This window comes from Trachurus trachurus, assembly GCF_905171665.1.
Source record: "Trachurus trachurus genome assembly, chromosome: 5".
Lineage (NCBI taxonomy): Eukaryota > Metazoa > Chordata > Actinopteri > Carangiformes > Carangidae > Trachurus > Trachurus trachurus.
In genome coordinates this window covers 2,601,493-2,621,922 of record NC_139896.1, presented here as the reverse complement: position 1 = coordinate 2,621,922, position 20,430 = coordinate 2,601,493, and the positions used below count along the sequence as shown (strand labels likewise).

The window sequence follows — 20,430 nt, the reverse complement described above, 5'->3', positions numbered from 1 at the left end:
ATTTCTATCGAGGAAAAGTTATTTCAATTTATAGACACAACACCGACAAGCACTGAGAGCCGCATGTTGCAGTGACGTTATATAGGCTATAAAAAAAAATCCGCAAATAATAAGCCGACGAAAAGGTGCAACTTGCCACTTAACTTAATTTAATTTAATTTCCTTTATTTGTTTAAGAGGGACAGTGTACATTAATGAACATTTTAAAAGAATAAAATGTAAATGCACCCAATTATAGCCAACAGGCTAATTTCCGTTGGCAGTCCCCCTGCTTCGATGTATTATTTGCGGGAGCTTTCGGGGATCTGCTGACGGTGGAGGATCTGGGACTGATTGACTGTGGACCACCACCAGTCTGATCAGGTCCATCACAGCACAGCAGCTGCAGCAGTGCCCCGCTGTCACATGACGCATATCAGCGCAATCTGTTTACATTAAACCGACATCAGGAGAATAATGAGAATTATGATTAAAAAATATATATATATTTGTTTCCAATTTTGGCCCCTGGATCATGATTTTTTTTTGGGCGCATTCTTGGTAAAAAAAAAAAAAAAAATCCTCTAAAAAAAAAAGACAGTTGGGATGCATAATGTGTCTCATAACAGTATACTGTGCGTCATGTTATGAGACAGCAGCGGCTCCACGGTGGGGGGGGGAGGGGGGGGGGGGCAGCTTCTGCTCACCTGACTCTGTGCAGCTTCTTCATTAAATCCAAACAGTCCGACACAGCGACGCACTGCTCCTCTTTGACTCTAAAGTCTCTGTAGCTCATCAGCCCGGAACTCGCCGTCATGGAGAAACGACGGCGGCGTTTGGCCTCAGTGTCTCGGACTTCCAGAGCAGCTACAGCAGCGTTGTGACCTCAACCATGGTTGGTGAGAGCAGAAATGTTGTTGTAGGCCTGTGCATATTCTCATTTGTCCAGGTCATAGTATTTCAAAGGAGGTTAAATCGAAAGCAACTGGACTTATACTGAGTCTCCACAGCAGATAGTTGGACCAGTCTCAGCCTGGTCAGATGCTACATGAACTGATGAAGCCTCTTGGATGAAGGTGAAACGTCTTCCTAGACAAATAACTAAGTTCAGTTTAACCTCCTTTGAAAAAAAAAAAAAAAAGTTGTTGGCGGGCTCGTGAATTTTTTTTTTGACACGAGTCAGAAGGAGCGACAAACCGCGTATCTCGCGTTTGGTCGCGCGTCACAACTCGAGCGAAAAAAAAGCGTTCCTCGTGTTTGGGAAGCCCCTTGTGGGTGTTCCCACCAAACACGATGAAATAGACGAAGACGCGAAGGTCCCGTCGCACAAAAAGAATCGCGTGTATTGCGTCGCAAAAAAAAAAAAGTCGCGTATACCGCGTCTCGCGCCTAATCGCGTCTTTGCGTTACGGCCTTTTACACCGCGGACGTAACGAATAAACGGTGACGGTGTGAACGAACAACATAGAACAGGACCAGACGTGGCGTTGTTTCCTCTTTTCACCTACAGCTCCACTCTCCCTTACTTACACAACTACTGTTATTGTTGAGGCCAGAGAATTGTGGGATTTGTAGTTTTTGACCAATCGCAGGTTGTGCTCTTTCTGTTTTTGTGATTTCCCTGGTTCACACATGTATTTTTTTTTTAGGGGCAAATGCGAGTGAAATGCTCGCCCATGGTGGGCATAAGAACATTTAAGACCTGTCTAAAATAATTTAAGACTTCAACACAATAATTCAACAAATTTAAGACATTTTAAGGCCTAAAAGTGTGTAATGGACATACGTATAGCCTATATAATGTGTTAGTTTCACTTTAATTGAACACATTCTACATCGCGGAGGCGACGTCTCTCCTTCACCTCTGAAACGGGGCAGAGCTCCGTGGGAGACACCTGCCTGACACAGTAATGTACGTACCGACTGCACGCGGCTACGCACCGCTTTGGGTAACGAGGAGGTAGGCAGTTATCAGTGTAATCAGAGACAACCATGAATGAGTTCGCCTCAGTTTCACGTGATTGTCACTGTCAGCCTGTTAGAAAAACATTTTACTGACCCCAGCTGAGACGCTGAGACCCCCCCCCCCTCAAAACAAAAACTCTTCGGATCTGAATGATTCACACAAGTCACCTAATTGGTCATGAAAAAAGCGAGTTTCGCTTTTCGGCGCGCTGTTTGCATCCCTGTCATTTGCATATTAAAATTAATTTTCCAAGAAACTTGTAATACAAAAAATGTTACTTTTCATGTCTACTTTCATTGTGGTAGGAGTCTGTTACAATTAGTCTGTCGTAAAACGCTATTTTGCCTGGACTATTATAAAGACTCCCTATCAGTAGAAAGAGTTGTCTAATGAGATTACTTTAATAAGGGCATTTTAGCAGATATTTGACCAATCTGGGAACTAAATCCTTACCAAGAAATTTCTTCACAGTTGTCTTTAGGAACATGCGTAGTATGATGTCTTAAAATGTTGAAATTCAACTCCCGTGGGAAACCCCCTAAAAAACGACTCAAAGTTGGGGTACCCGTAACTGGATTTTTGAACATTCCGAAATGTTAAATTTGGCCTTGAGTAACTTGTGAGGGGTCAAACTAGGGGTTTTTCATGATTCTGAGTTGATTGCAAACATTAGTTTTACACCCAAAACACTCCTTGGTGGAGAAAAAAACAGCCACACCCACTTTTCTTGTTCATCGGAACCCCCATCACCACCACCAATAGAATGTATTGCAGAGAAGCCATTCCTTATCATTGCAGAGGTTGTGTTACATAATACTACTAAATACTCAATATAACTTTCTACCTTTTTTCTATTTTTTTTTCTATTATATTTCTACAGACCCTCCAGGATTTTGTGGTGTCGCTAAATTTATTAAAAAAGTTATTATAGATGTAATTTATTATGCAGATCGGTAGCAAGCAGCGAGAGAGAAAAGACAGTGGACATGCACCAGATTTCACATACCAGCAACAACTGAAACAAGTTTGTTCGAAATGAAGATGGGAAAAGTACAAAAAAAAAACAGTGGTGCTACATTGATTGCAAACATGATAATGTTAATCTGCACACACACTGAGCATCAATCTCCATCGAGCATCCAGGCTCTAAGAGGTCGTTTTTGAAGAATGGAAAAAGATGTTGCAGTGTGTCACAAACTTGTTCATTCCAGCTTGGGCCTATTGCTTGGTCATGGCCGTGGTAGCTGTTGTAGTGTATTATGGGATTTGTAATGTGAGTAATGTGAATGCTATATTGGTGGGCCATTATTAACATAATAGGGCCATATAAAAGTGTCGCAGGACAGATCTGGCCCCCAGGTTTTTGACATGACATTGACGTGTGTGCTAGATTAATGTCCAACAATGTAAAAAGGTAGAATATAAGTTATATTAAATATTCAGTAGTAATAGTAGAAGTTTTTTTGTGACATTAAAGAAAACCTCTGTCATACACAGGAATAGCTGATCTCTAATGTATTCTATTGAGTATAGTAGATCACCTTTATTATAATAGCCTAAACCGTTCTGCAAAAATCCTTGCGATGACAATAGGCCTATGCCATGTTTTCCTAGCTTGATAGCTAATGGGGCAGTCAGCTAGCATTTAGGAAAATAAAATGGTCAGAGATGGTCATCAGATTCAGTCGCACATAGGAGTTGGCTAACTAACCATATTATTTACTGTTATTTACCAACTAACAGCCATTTTGGTAAGACTTTGACGCCTATCTCTATAATGCATTATAACCATACTTATAATGAGTTATAATGTGGTTATAGCACTGTATAACTATAATTATAAACATTCATAAATTATCATAAGGCTTTATAACAATAATCATAACACACTATAAAACATTGTATGATGACTTATAAGGTCAGGTATAATAATACGTTATAATTGTTAGTAACTGGCTGACAATGCCCACGTCGATAATACATCGTAAATATAGTTATAATGTGTTATAATTGTCTTATAAAAGTGTATAACCATCATTATAAATACTCATAAATGATCATAAGGCTTTATAACAATAAGCATAACACATCATAGAGCATTTTATAATGGCTTAAGGTCAAGTATTACAATAGAGTTATAATGGTCTATAATATGTTATGCTTATTGTTATAAAGCCTTATGGTAATTTATGAGTGTTTATTATGATAGTTATACACAACTATAAGCCAATTGTAACACATTATAACTATATTTTAATGCATTATCAATGTGGGCATTGTCAGTGAGTTCCTAATAGTTGTAATATATTAATACCTGACCTTATAAGACAAGATAAAATGCTTTATAGTGTGTTATGATTATTGTTATAAAGCATTATAATCATTTATGAGTGTTTATAACCATAGTTATACAGTGCTATAACTGCATTATAACTTTTATTATTATAACCCATTATAAGTATGACAATAATGCATTATAGAGATAGGCATCAAATAAAGTGTTACCACAATTTTTAAGTTTCTTATGCATGTTATCAACGCAATGACATGACATATTTCAAGTTCTTATGCTCTCACATAAGGTGTAAAAAGTGTCTGTCAATGATCTAAGGTTGTATATGGCTTCAACATGTCTAGCACTAGCTAACTCCAAAATTCCTCACTTTTAATGCTAACCAACTACAACTACCACTAAACAATACTTAGGCCGATTTACCATGGCAATAAATAAAAAGTAGAAGAAAGCAACCTTTTAATGTACATGTACCCAATAGTGAGAAGTGTGTGTCTGTGTGTAGGCTATGTGTATGTTTCCGTTTTTACTGGTATGTGAAATCTGGTGTGCACCTCATGTCTTTCCTTCTCTCTCGCTCCCGATCCGCATACAACTTAATGTTATATGAAAACAATAACTAGTAATAAAAACACAGACATGCAAAAAAACGTAATGGAAACACTGTGGCCACAGCTGACCACAGCTAGTAGCCACAGCGATCTATGATAGCAAATTTGCTGAAAAGTTGCAGTGGTAAGGCCAAAGAATTCATGATTGAATTTGCATTAAAGTAACATTGCGGAGTTTTTCGGCCTTAAAATAATGTTTCCAGACTCATTGCAATGGTAGAAAAATGGTTAATAGGATGAATGGTGCTGCCGCTGCAGCCTGAGCCGGGTCGCGTCGGCTGAAACTGCACTATGGAACTTCCCTGCACCAACATTCTATTGGTGGTGGTGATGGGGGTTCTGATGAACAAGAAAAGTGGGTGTGGCTGTTTTTTTCTCCACCAAGGAGTGTTTTGGGTGTAAAACTAATGTTTGCAATCAACTCAGAATCATGAAAAACCCCTAGTTTGACCCCTCACAAGTTACTTAAGGCCAAATTTAACATTTCGGAATGTTCAAAAATCAAATTACCGGGTACCCCAACTTTGAGTCGTTTTTTAGGGGGTTTCCCACGGGAGTTGAATTTCAACATTTTAAGACGTCATACTACGCATGTTCCTAAAGACAACTGTGAAGAAATTTCTTGGTAAGGATTTAGTTCCCAGATTTTCATATGTTGCCCTTACTACTTATACTTATTACAAGTACATGTCTTGCACTGAAAGTCTATCTGTAAGTAAAAGGCAATGGCTGTTACAATATAAAAGTCAGCTGTGACTGTTTTACAAACCCATATTATCACTGAGGCCATAAATATGACATTTTACTGCTGCAATATGAAGTGAGTGCATGATAAAGTTGTAGGCAGCTGATGATGAAATTTGATTATGGACTCAGCTACCGATCATTTTGTTGATTGACTGGTTTGTAAATTGTGCAAATCATCTTCAAAAAAAGAGGAATCAATTAAAATCCTCATACATGATAAACTGTGTAAATGATAATTTACTGTCAGTCAACTGATCAGTGTATGGCTCTATTTTAATATGTATCGTCAGGTTAATCTTTAACAAATTGTCATGTTTTTGGTTTGCAATAACCTGAATTTGTGAGCTAGTCACTTAAATTATCAAATAAATGTAGTAGAGAGGAACAATGACAATATTTTCCTCTGGATTTAAGTACAAGTATAAGCTTTTATGAAAAGAAAAGAATTAGAACTGCAAGGGTACTGAAGATACACAGTATTAGGTAACAGTCAAACTCCTGAGCTGAGTGGAAAAGACATTAATATGAAATTCACTCTTTCACTTTCCATTTAAGGAGTCTGATGTGATACTAATGTGAGGGTTGAAATTAGTATGTATTAAAACCTGGCAATGCCACAAAAAGGTCCAGAGTCAATGAAGCTTAAAGCAGATATCAGCTTCACGGCCGTTTCGGCTAATGCTGCGTTCAAGGCAGGCTTTTGAAACCGTAAGTTACAGCTTCAAGTCACAACTACGACTTGGTAGCGTTCCAGGTAACCCGTAGCTCGTGTTTTTACCATCCTGTTGTCTGTGAAAGTTCCCTATAACGGCCACTCGTAACTTCCGACCCGTGAACTCGTACCAGATCGAACTGGTATGACTTCACAGGAAGGAAAAACACAAAGTACGAGTTTCTTTGAACGCACCATGAGTTAGCAGCCCCCGCCCTTGTCAGGCATCAATTGGTCCTCGTGCTACGTCACCACATTCACGCGCATCCCTTGGCTGCACACACAGCCCTTCATGCCGTTCTCTCTCCTCATTGGATAACACTTGTATCCCACAAGGAAAATTTTCTCCTCTGGTTACAGCAGAGCAGAGTGACGGAGAGACTCGTGTTTAGGCTGAAATACTTCATGTAAGTGATTGCTGACGGAAAATAGGACTATTTAGGACTTATATTAACAAAAACATTCCACTGATATCTGCTTTAAACAGAGCTGAAAATGTTTAGATTATTTCATATGAGGCAGTGTAACACATCAGCTCACCTGTGAGTCCAGGTGAATCTGAAGAGATGAAGATGTAACTGAGATACGGAGCTCAAGAGTCAGACAATTAAAAACTTCAACGTTCCTCGAGTTCACAGTGAAATTTATTAAAAGTAAGTAGAAGCTTTTGCTTTGCCATGATGACTAATGAGCTACTTTACATCACTGCTGTTCGGGTTTGTGCACTTAATTCAGTAACAAAAAAAAACGATTTAATTTCTTTTATTCTACTGTATTGAACATGTTCTCATTAAGTTAACAAATGGCATCTTATTGTCTTACAACAGCAGGTTTACATTTTTTCCCACACAAACATAAAAATGATGAAGAACAGGTTTTGTCATTAGGCCTTGGTGGCTACGGCCGTCTGTTGGCTCTGCTGCAGCTGCTGGATCTTCACGTTCATCACTTCCAGCACAGCTGCAAGACAAAACGCAGTGTGTTATACAAACAGGTGTGTCTCAGGATAAAGGAGAATTAAATATTTACTAAGATGTTCTTATATTTATCCGTGGTTTCTGTTGAATCTTTGCCACCATGTTTTTTTCAACGCATACACAGCACAATAGTGACCCGATGACATTTTCTTTTACATTACCGTAATATAATGTCTGGGTTCTATTAATACAGGGTATATAGTATATACAGGAATCTTGAAGTTAATTCTAATACCTTTTTAAGACTTTTTCAAGACCTTATCAATATTTTTTAATATACCTCACCGCCACTTCAAGCTGTAACCATTTACATCAGTGACACTTTTAACTTAACAGTTCTAGTTTGTGATAAAGACTATAGACCACTATGATACAACAGTATTCAAAATAGGCTGGGATAATAAATAAAAGGCAAAGTTTATAATAAAAAAAAACAAAAAACATTGCTCCACTCTCAAAAAACCCAAACAACAATGTTCTTTTCTTTTTTATGTACCGGTTCATCTTTGTTTTTTAATAAAATGAATAAATTCACACACTTTCACAATGTTTTTTAGGACTCAAACTATTGGACAGCTAATTCAGAAAAAATACCTTCAAAATTTAAGACTTTATAATGTCGTGAAAAGACTTTTTAATACTTTTTAAGGGTCTTAATTTTCCCAAAATTGATTTATCACCTTTTAATACTTTTCAAGACCCCGCGGATACCCTGTAATAGCTGATGTGAACACCGCAGCGTTTATTTTCAGCCAATATCAACCGTTGTAAACATTTGTCTCTGTGATGCATGCAAATCATTTTTATGTTATGACTGAAATAGTAACAGATAAGAGACAGAACATCTTTGTAATGAGACTTACCTTGTTTCATTGCATGTTTTTCCTGGAGGGCCGGCTGAATTTTCTCTATTTGCTTTGTGAGGAAGTCTATTTTGCGTTTGAAGAATGCCTTCGAGTCATCCACATTCTACAGAGACAGACAAAATTAGCAGTAAAAAATAAAATTCACACACCAAAATACCACTTTAGTAGAGTAAATCGTGTCTAATGTACTTTTTTCTCCTTACCTTTTCAACATAATATCCTGTTCCCACATCCACCAAACAATGTTCCACATCATTTAATGTTCCCGGGACGTACATCTGAGAAGACGCCAGGTTAAGGACAAGTGCGGACACAATTTCATTTTAAGCACAATTCACAACACAGGAAAATAATGAATATGAAAATATAAAATATGAATAGCTGTAATGAAGGATACAGAGCTGGTGAGAGGCACGAGCAGTTCTTTTCCTGCACGAGAGAGAAGAGAAATGTTAAGGAATGATGAACAGATTCAAACATGTGGATGATTACATGAACTTTAATAAAGACGCTGCACCTCTGGAGACTAAACACACACCGAATCATGTTGTTCTGGATATTTCAAGTATAACAGAAACTTCTACAATAAAGTTAACTATTTCAACACAGGAGGAGGATTTATCACAGTAACCAAAGTAAAGAACCACTGTTGATCTTTAATCTTTCACTCCACTAAGTGATAAAAAACATGTGTCTAGAGCATTTAAATAAAACCAAACTCACCTTTATTGTTTTGGCTGAGGACGTTCAGACTGTCCTTTGCTTCAACATACTTGGTCTGGACAACTTTGAGCTGGCCTATTGAAGATGTCAAGAACTCAATCTCCTGTAAAAATTGACAAAACAATCAAAAGTCAGAGTCAGTAGTACAACAAGTGATCAAATAACTCAACAACAGCAACTGCTCACAATCACTGAGAATTACAACCAAAAGCCAGAGACCCATTTGAATCTGTGTAGTTACATTTATGAGCCTCCGCACCGTGAAATTATTTGACCGGCGCAAGACAGACTCGTGTTTTCATTCATCAAGAATTAAAGTCAGAGGTTGGAAGACGATCACATACCGTCGTAGTTCCCACCATAAACGGAGATTCGGCGGCGTTATTCTCATGACTCGCCACGAAACCAAAAGTAAAAAATGCTGGTCGGCTCGACCAGCATTTCCACCACCACTAATAATAACAAAATAACCATAGAGACAAAACCATAGATTTATCTAAAATGGACCATTAACAAGTGGTAGCGTAGATTCATCCACATTAACGTTAGACTTTTTTATAACCAAATAGAAACTCCTCGTTGTCCCTTTAACACCTACTACAAACACATTAAAACACCACTCAAACTTACACATATTCACCACCAAACACCAAGAAACAGTGATAAAGTTGCACAACCTTGTGGCCTCAAGTAACATGATGTAAAGGTTTATTGATGATGTAGGTATAATTGACTTTTCAAAATGATAATAATGCTAATATTGGACTGGTGCTCCATCTTGTGGTTTGGTCTGTTCAAATTCAAAATAGTGGAAATGTTGGTTTCAGTTCCTCTAACTGTAATAAATGTGACAGAGAAATTGGTACCTAAGTTCTGGGTTCATAAAGACATTCCTACATTGAATGATTGGTACACGGAGGTAATGAGTATAGTCCCTTTGGGAAAATTGACTTACAGCCTTCGTGATAACATGGACAAGGGTATGGCAACCAGTTTTAGATGCTGTGGACCTCACTGAGTGGCATAACATGGATGACTCTGGTGGTGTATTTATGTGTTTATGTAAGTATGTTTGTAAGCTGTGTTACTCGCTTTGTTATGTTTATTCATAAAAGGAATAATGCATGGTTCTGTGGAAATGATATGTAAAGGATAATATGTGGTCTGTTTGAACCTTAATAAAAACAGAGAGAGAAAAAAAAAGTGGAAATGAGTCTAGAGTCTAGAAAAACAATTAAACTTGTATAGACACTGATGAGGCCATTGAGGAAGGAAAACACAGCCATGTTAAGAGAAGTAACTGCTCTGTTTTAGTTATTAGAAGATTAAAACAAATACACGCACATCTAAATAGTAAAACATCGCTTATTAATTGTGGGATTATAATATTAAAGGCTAATATTTAACGTGGAAACACAACATTAACGTGACAAACACACAAACACACACCGGCTATTTAAATCACGTTTTGTAAGTTACCGTTAGCCTCTGCTGGTGGCGCTAGTTAGCCTGTTAGCTTCCCCCTCCGCCCTGTGTTTAATTCATCTAGATTATTATTATTATTATAACATAATCCTGATAGAGTCGATGTGTGACCACACGTTCAGAAGTTAAAAAGACTGCAGTTTTGAATGGTTACCTGGTCCAGCTGCGTCTTCAGCCCCTCTAGCTGAGGCAGGGAGAGGTCCGTCAGATTCACCGCCATGTTGGAAGCGCGTTGCCAGGTGACCCCGCGAGACAGAGAGGGAGAGGGAGAGAGCTTCCGGGTGACGCAGCGGGTTTAGGTTTAGTGTGAAAGGAAAGGGCGCCCCGCAGCGGAGAACACGGGTAATACACATTGAACACATTGAACATTGTTGTCCACCTGGCACTCTTTCCTACCCCCCCACGGTCAAATGAAAGGTCACTGGGGGCTGATTTTTGGCAAGGGGGTGTACTTTTGGGTCAACTCTGGATGTCCCGAATTTCAGAATGATAGTCCAATTTTTGGGCCCGTAATGTCCACCTCTGCCTATGGGATTTTTAATGCATTTTTGAAAAAAAAAAAATTAACCAACAGGTATCACCATGTAACGTTCCAATTTTATTACTCACATTTAGACAAACATTTTTTGTATTACAAGTTTTCTGAAATTTTATGTTTAAATATGTAAATGAGGCAATATCTAATGAAATATGCACTGATTTGTTTACACTTACATTTACATTTCCAGAACTGAAATGGATAAAGCTATTTTCAAAATTATTTTTTTACTTTGTTGACATATTTGTGTCTAAAGTTTTCACCGAGGGAATTTTGGATATCTCTTTTTATCACTCTGTAAATAAGAAAATACTGTCAATACCATTAAAAAAAAAATCATATTTCGCCATATCCGTATGAATAAAATGTTGTATGAATGATATATCAACAATGCACTCAGAAAAAAAACCTTCAGAATATAATACAGACTGGAATAAAGAATACATTTTTTTTTATTATTATTATTATTTTTTTTAAATCAATGAAAATAGAGAACTCATATGTTGTTGCTGCAACAACAACTGGCCAGGAAGGGGTTAAAACATTTTGTAACCCATGTCAAAAGTGATTTTTATGATAGGTCAAGATCCAGCCTTATATGTATCACAAACATTTTGGGAGTAACTGATGTCTAAATGTCTCTTACTATAAGTTGAAATTTTTGTCCAGGGGTAAAAATTGAAAAAGGCTGAAGGGGCACCTGAGGGTTAAAGGAGACACTACAGGTGAATTGGGTAAAAAAAAATAATTAAATAACAGATATCACCATGAAACTTCCCAAGTGTATCACTTACATTAAGACAAATATTTTTTGTATTACAAGTTTTGTCAAATTTTATGTGCAAACATGTAAATGAGGCAATATCTAATGAAATATGCGCAAATTTGCATAGTGCATACATTTACAGAACCGAAATCTGAAAAATGGATAAAGCCCCTTTCAAAATTCTTGTTTTATTTTGTTGACACATTAGAGTCAGAAGTTTTTACAGAGGGGATTTTGGATATCTCTTTTTATCACTTTGTAAATGAGAAAATACTGACACCAGCCCTAAAAAAAACATTTTTTTCCATGTTTTTAGGAATAAAATCAGGCTTTGAATGATATATCAACAATCCCCGCTGTAAAAACCTTCAGAATAGGTATAGAAGTAGTAGTAGTAGTATGGAGGGTGACGGTTAGGCCTCCCTGTCCGGTGCACCGGGGGTTGGCCCTGGCTCCGATGGATACCACACTGGCCCCAGGCCCCTGATGGGCTCTCAACAGTGTTCAGAAGCACACAGGCACACCCCCCCTGCACCTTCTTTTATGCACTATATCTACTATCAACATTTATCTTCCCCCACTCCTCACCTCTTCTTTTTTTGTTTTCACAGTCCTTCACCTCCCCCTTTCTATTTCACTACAGTCACTAAAATATATTTAAAAAATGCATTAAACTCTGGAATGGTTACCACCCCTGTGGAGGTAATCCACTCAGACAATGCAGACAAAAAAAAAAATCGTAAGTTGTGACTTGAAATGTAATTTGTAATTTACGGTTTAAAAAGCCCGCCTGGAACGCAGCATTAGCCAAAACGACCGGATCACTCACTTCTGCTTTAACACATGGTAAGTGGTATTCTATGGTTGTAATTAGTCTCAAATCTCAAAATAATTGGTAACATTTCGACATAGAGAAGTTATGATGTTACTATTTTAAGTGTTCTAGGGATATAAGCCTTTTTTACACTACACAAGACCACAAAACTGTTCCAGATGAGGACCTCCTGCAGCTGATGATGACAGGATGAAAAGTGTGTGAAAAGCTGTCATCAAAACTGGAGAAAGCTCAGGGTGAGCAACAGAGGAGGAATCCCTCAGCCAGGACGGGCAGACGTGCAATAGATGTTGTTACAGACAAGAAAACACTTTATGCATCATAGTGACGTCATCATTGGTCTCATCCGTGATTCTGCCACACTGCAAAAACTCAAAATCTTTCCAAGAATATTTGTCTTATTTCTTGTCAAAACTAATCTCTTTCCACTTAATATAAGACTCATCACCTAAAAATTAACTTGTTTTGAGACAATTTACATTTATTTCAAACTAATTTTCACTTGAAATAAGTAGAAAAATCTGCCAATGAAAGCAGGTTTTTTGTTCTTGTAATAAGAAAGAAAAACTTGCTCCACTATCAGATTTTTCTACTTATTTCAAGTTAAAATATGTTTGCAATAAGTAAAAAACTGTTCCAGATGTTGAGTTAACTCATTAGAATAAACACATAATGGGATTTTTTGATTTCCCTCATCAAATACACAATCCAACAACTCCACAACGCTCTGGTGGACAAGTTGTGAGCTGCACATTCATTGGAGTTGTTGTTTGGTGTGATTGATTACATTGTTGATAAACTGTGTGAGTCTGAGTGTGATGTTAAAAGATCTACACGCAGGAGACTGATGACATCCAAGGTTTATTACAACATGCATGACAAAGCTTTGACATTCAGTTTTTGTCTCCATGGTGCATTGCATCACATTAACACTATTTGTTTGATCTAATTGGGATAAAAAAACAAAACGAAAAAACAACATTACAAAAACAACATTGTTATGCAAATAATGCAACATAGAACAGAATAAAGTGCCATCACAATTGATATAAAGTGTTATGGGGCATTACATTACAAAAGTAAAGAAAACTCTACAACTTACAACCTTTTAGCCTAAGATGACTGACACATTGGTACAGTACAGTAAAGTGCAGAGAATAATGTAACATAAATATAAAGGAAGTCAATCAAACATCAGTGCACAGCCTCAGGTAGAGTCGGGACCTGGTAGGCAGCAGGAACGTGTGACAACAAACCACCACACACACACTGACATTGACTTTACTATTTATTAGGAACTAGAGTTTAGATTCTCTGGCTGTGCCTGAGTTCGGGTTGGACATCGGACCGGGCTTAGCCGGGATTTCCCACCACTTTCCTCCTAAAGGGACAACGAGGAGTTTGTATATTCAAAAAGTCTCATGTTAATGTGGATGAATCTACGTCACCCACCTGTTAATGGGCCCATTTTAGATAAATATACCGTTTTGTCTCTATCGTAATTTTGTTATTATTATTAGTGGTGGAGGACGCTGCCCGGCGGGTCATGGGAATAACGCTGCTGAATCGCCGTTTATGGTCGGAACTACAACGGTATCTGATTGTCTTCCAACCTCCGACTTTAAAGGTACAATATGTAAGAAATCTAAAGCAACTGGCCGTAAAATCCTCCTAATATGTCACAGAGACTCATGGAATAATATTCATATAACATGATGAACTCACTAACAACAATAGTACAGCTAGAGTATTCGCATTAAAAATCTTTTTTTTGCAGATGTAACGGATGTGCACTCACTCCACCCATAAAAGACGTGCTAACCAACCCGCCAAGTGGTTGTCAACCTCTTGGCGAAGAGGTTAGCATCGTCGCCTCCGGTGCGGGAGGTCGTGGGATCGAACCCCACCTAGGGCAGGCCGTGAGAAACACAACGCAGAGGGCCAGATATGACATCGGCTACACAGACTGCAAATCATGTTTATGTTTTGAATTTACGTGTTGGCATGTTGCGCCACCTAGCCCTCTCTCCCAGTCACGTCTGTTTCCACTGAGCTGCCGCTACGACTGGGAGAAAAAAACAGATCACTTTGTTTTGAATTTGACTGCAGTAACCGTTTTTGGCCACATTCTTACATATTGTACCTTTAATTCTTGATTATAGTCTTGCCAACAATGAGTACCCGGAAATGTTGAGTACCCCAAAGTTTTATGTTAGAAATATATAGTATGGGTCCCCAGTATTCAGAAACTGCCGGATGCTAACTTATATATATTGGACAATTAGCATAATTGACATAATTAGCATAAATTATGGGCAATATTTCAACTAAATTGACTTGGCTGATCTGGGTAATATTGGAGTGGTTTTAGGGGTTATTGATGATGCTGAATCCATTTCTGACATTTTCAAAATTCAAAATGGCTGTCTAAACCGATGACCAGATTTTGAAATCCATCAAAATCGGCCCACTGGCGGTGAAAATCTGGTCACTTCCGGTTTAGACAGCCATTTTGAATTTTGAAAATGTCAGAAATGGATTCAGCATCATCAATAACCCCTAAAACCACTCCAATATTGCCCAGATCAGCCAAGTCAATTTTGTTGAAATATTGCCCATATAGGCAAAATATGCTAATTTATGCTAATTATGTCTGTTATGCTAATTGCCCAATATATATAAGTTAGCATCCGGCAGTTTCTGAATACTGGGGACCCATACTATCTATTTCTAACATAAAACTTTGGGGTACTCAACATTTCCAGGTTCACAATGGGGCCCTATGGGCTGGCAAGTAGACTATTAATGAAAACATTCGTCTTGCGCCGGTCCAAGAATTTCACCGTGCGCGCGGAGGCTCATGGTAAATGTAGTGTGAAGACACTTAGCTTTTCAAAACTCCTCATTGTCAATTTAATATTGGCCTGTAACGTTTATTTGTTCTGTTTTTTTAATGCTGTTTTTTTTTTTAACGCAGAAGTAAGCGATCCGGTGGTTTTGGCTAACTTCTTGTCCTTGTCATGGAGTTAGCAGTCCCCGCCCTCGTCCCTACGTCACCACATTCAGGCGCATCCCTTGGCTGCACACACAGAGAGGACTGCCCCTTTATGCCGTTCTCTCTCCTCATTGGATAAAGGTTGTAGGATACAAGGAAAGTTTTCTCCTGGGCTCAGAGCAGAGCAGAGTGACTGACAGACCCGTGTTTCAGACCAAACACTCTATAGAAGTGATTGCTGTCGGAAGATACAACTATTTAAGACTTATATTAACACAAACATTCACCTTACTTCTGCTTTAATTAATTATATAAAATATAAAAAAAAGTTTTATGAGAAACCGGTTTAAAGAAATATTTAAGATTTTTACCAGCTCCTTTTGTCCCTTAGCTCACAAACGCGCCCTGTAACCCGTAATCTTGTTGATGACAGATGGTAACACTGGTTGTGTCTGATCCCTCCTCCCTACTCACTATATGGTGATTTCAATATAGTGACTATATATTGAACTCACTGGTCAAATGAAAAACACTTTGGGACACTACACAGAATTAAAACGTTCCGACCACGATCGTAACGGCGATCCATGACCGCAATGCATGATGGGGTATCTTGCTTCGGTCAGTGACCATCGGATATTCACTACATTTAGCAGAAAACGGATTCTTGAAGAGCATGTAAACGCGTGAAATGCATTATTTGCATTAATGGATTATTCCTAATAATCGTTTTTTAAAGCAACATTGCGGAGTTTCGGCTCAGTGCTTCCACCATCTGGTTGAGAAGCGCTAGCTATCGTCTGGGGGGAAAAACGAAACTTAACGAAATGAAACTTTCGCGGCGGCGGCGGCCATAGACAGAGAGGGTCGGGCTGGATTTTTTTGGTCTGATCTCTAGCCTATTAATAGTGAACAACGTGGTAACCCTGACAAAATCCATTGTTTGCTCTTAATATCAGGAGCAGCAAAGTTTGACCAGGAGAACTGATGCTGCTGCTAATACTGCTGCTCCTAGTGCAAAATACAAACCGGTCCTTCCACGACTCTCTGGTCCTGACGACTCTGGTCCTGGTCTCTCTGTTGGTCTCTGAGTCTCAGGTTCAGCAGCTGCTGTAAAGAACATAAACATGTGGTACAGGGCGGTGCGTGGCGCAGTGGTTAAAGCGGCCGCCCCATACAGTCCTCAACGCAGTTCGAATCCCGTGTCGGGCAGCCCTTTCCTACATGTCATTCCCCCTCTCTCTGCTTCCTGTTATCCTGTCTATCTCACTATGTGCTATCAAATAAAGCCAAAAAAAGACAAAAATACATGTGGTGATTCAGCTGAAGAAGAAACTTTCTCCTGTTGAGAGACTGAATCAAACCAAAAGTCATCTACAGTGAATATTATCTGGTTCCAGCTTCTCTAATGAAACATTTTTTTCTGTGGAACAAGGTTGTAAAGTGAATACTATTTAGTGTTTGGATGTGTGAATATTGTGGGAGGGCGACAGTGGATCTCTGGGTAATCCTGATGGACAGTCTGATCCAGCTTAATGTCTCTATAGCCGTTTTCCCACTAAAATTAGCGGGTCGACGCGGGTTTTTTAAACACGGGTCGACCCGCTAACAATCGGCATTTGGCCCCCGATTAAAGGCGATTTTAACCCGCGTCGCTTGCCGAGTCGTTTGACCCGCGTCGACCCTCGGTGCGCCTTTCCCACTGTCACCAAAAGCCGATTGTTAGCGGGTTTAAACGGGTTTTTTGGCCAGTGGGAAAGGGGTAAGAGGTAACGTCAGTTCAAACATCTCAGCAGCTGTTTTGATGGGTTCCTGTGTTTAGCATGATAACATGATAACATAAACTGATGTGTTAGCGTTTAGCTTGAAAATTGTAAGAGTATACGCACATCCCTTGCTTGGTGTGCTGGGCTAAGGGGGGAAGCTTCAAAAAATGCAATGTAATTTTACCACCAAGAGCCACACTTTTACGCATCCCCTTATGGGGAAGCGTTTTGACATTAAAAGTATTATTACGTGTACTACCACCAATGTAATATATTTACATAAATGTCTGTGTGGGTTAAGGATAAGTGGGGAAAACGAATTGAGCATTAAAAACACGCATCGCAGAGCATAGATGCAGCATACGAAATCAGGACCCTATGAGTCCAGTAGCTATGCATTTTCTGCAGGCAAAACATAGTGTGGCATCCCTCACATATCAGGGAATTGAACATGTAAAACGTCCGAGACGAGGAGGGGACGTTGACAGACTGTTGTTGCAACGGGAATCCTTTTGGATATTCACTTTGGGCACAATGTCTCCCAGAGGCATGAATGCGGATTTTCCTATCAATCATTTTTTGTGATATGTGATTTTTGTGGTTATATATGGATTGTATTCTAACCTGATCTCTGTTGGTATGTTTTTTAGATATAATGTATTAATGTTAAAAGTTTCACAATAGGTAAGCTGCCTTCATATTATAGGCTATTGTGAATTTTTGTAAATGTTTTTTGTGAATGATCCTATGTTCGATGACATCACCAGGTGGGCGTCTACATATATATAGGCTGAAACACATTATGATAATGACCTGATGAAGGGCTGAGGAAACGAAGCCCGAAACGTTGTCAGTAAAAATAGCATAACGAGGTTGTGCGGGGCTGTTAGCGTTTAGCTTTAAAGGTGTACAGAAAAGAAAATTGAATTTCAGCCCACTCTGGGTCATAACATTAGTGTGATAACTCATCTATCAGACGTTGTAGGCCAAACTTTGTGCAAAGTTCTATTTTTGAGTAAATCCGGGATGAAAGTGTGTATTTTTTTTTCGCATTGGATAATGCAGGCGCACGGATTATACGTCAGCCTGTACACGATTCACCAGCCACTGATATTGGATCCGTCATCCGTCATTCAAACGTCTGAGACACACGCACACACACACGGAGCTCGGTCTCGCCCCAAGCTTTGAATATCCCGCCCGCTCGATAACGACCAATCAAATTCATTTTCCTTACTCGGGTAAACTCGTGTTGCAGCTCGTGACAACTCGGCGCGACAAACAGGACAAACGGCCGTTTCTGTACACCTTTAAGTTCCACTTTTTAGTCTACTTGCCAACAATGAGTACCCGGAAATGTTGAGTACCCCAAAGTTTTATGTTAGAAATAGATAGTATGGGTCCCCAGTATTCAGAAACTGCCGGATGCTAACTTATATATATTGGGCAATTAGCATAATTGACATAATTAGCATAAATTAGGATAGTTGTCTATATGGGCAATATTTCAACAAAATTGACTTGGCTGATCTGGGCAATATTGGAGTGGTTTTAGGGGTTATTGATGATGCTGAATCCATTTCTGACATTTTCAAAATTCAAAATGGCTGTCTAAACCGATGACCAGATTTTGAAATCCATCAAAATCGGCCCACTGGCGGTGAAAATCTGGTCACTTCCGGTTTAGACAGCCATTTTGAATTTTGAAAATGTCAGAAATGGATTCAGCATCATCAATAACCCCTAAAACCACTCCAATATTGCCCAGATCAGCCAAGTCAATTTTGTTGAAATATTGCCCATATAGGCAATTATGCTAATTTATGCTAATTGTGTCAATTATGCTAATTGTTCACTATATACAAGTTAGCATCCGGCAGTTTCTGAATACTGGGGACCCATACTATATATTTCTAACATAAAACTTTGGGGTACTCAACATTTCCGGGTTCACAATGGGGCCCTATGGGCTGGAAAGTAGACTATTTCCAGAGGACAGTCTCACAGAGCATGTCAGCGTGGCTGTTAGCGTGGCTGCTGAACTGATTCAACTCACCAGTGACGTTGAGATGATATTTTTCCAGGTTAGCCCACTGACCATGGATGTTGACCTGGCACCGGTACTGTCCTGAGTCCTGAGTCCTGAGTCTGGACAGATGAAGTCTGACTCGTCCTTCTCTGAGTGCGTCTATGTCACAATGGACTCGTCCTGAAAACTCTTCATCCTGAGACTCGTCAACACCCTCATGTAGATGATACAGGGCTAAGCGTGTGTCACCAGTGAGCAGACAGCAGTTAACAATGTGGGGCTCTGATGAAGTGCGGCCGTTGGTGGTGAAGGTCCACTCCAGTGTGATGTTCTGGTTCTGCTCTGCCTGATAAGAGCTCTGTGCCACAACATCTAGAAACAGAAGACAGAGGGAAAGTGAGCAGCAGAATAACTGAGGACTTGTATTAGTCTGTAGAGAATAAAGTGAAGCAGTGAACTCACCACAGAGACAGTAGTAGAGAAGCAGCAGGATGAAGTAGCAGTCCATCTTCACCATCCTCTCTTTGACCTCTGGGAGGCGCTACAGGAGCATCTAATCAAGGACAAACAGACTCAAAAGGTTTTTCTCCAGAGTCATGATCATGCTGAATGCAACACGCCTCCCCCCTCCATTGCTGCCAGTGCAATATTTTTATATTTTACTGTGAATCTGCAGAGAAAAAGTATTTGCCCCCTTCCTGATTTCTTACTATTTTGCATATTTGTCACACTTAATATCATCAGACAAATTTTAATATTAGACAAAGATAACCCAAGTAAATATAAAATGCAGTTATTAAAGCAGATATCAGCTTCACGGCCGTTTCGGCTAATGCTGCGTTCAAGGCAGGCTTTTGAAACCGTAAGTTACAGCTTCAAGTCACAACTACGACTTGGTAGCGTTCCAGGTAACCCGTAGCTCGTGTTTTTACCATCCTGTTGTCTGTGAAAGTTCCCTATAACGGCCACTCGTAACTTCCGACCCGTGAACTCGTACCAGATCGAACTGGTATGACTTCACAGGAAGGAAAAACACAAAGTACGAGTTTCTTTGAACGCACCATGAGTTAGCAGCCCCCGCCCTTGTCAGGCATCAATTGGTCCTCGTGCTACGTCACCACATTCACGCGCATCCCTTGGCT

At 39.3% G+C, this 20,430-nt stretch overlaps 1 protein-coding gene across 1 annotated transcript; it reads right to left on the bottom strand.

Moving 5' to 3' along the window:
* Positions 1–6,934: 6,934 nt before the first annotated feature.
* pfdn5 (prefoldin 5) lies at positions 6,935–10,603 on the bottom strand. The gene is made up of 6 exons (XM_083971633.1): positions 10,514–10,603; positions 8,875–8,977; positions 8,549–8,580; positions 8,355–8,429; positions 8,149–8,254; positions 6,935–7,268 (listed from the first exon to the last, which is right to left on the bottom strand). Exons 1-6 carry the CDS (start codon positions 10,577–10,579, stop codon positions 7,192–7,194), a joined length of 459 nt encoding a protein of 152 aa, XP_083827759.1. The 5' UTR covers positions 10,580–10,603; the 3' UTR covers positions 6,935–7,191.
* Between the last annotated feature and the right edge of the window lie 9,827 nt (positions 10,604–20,430).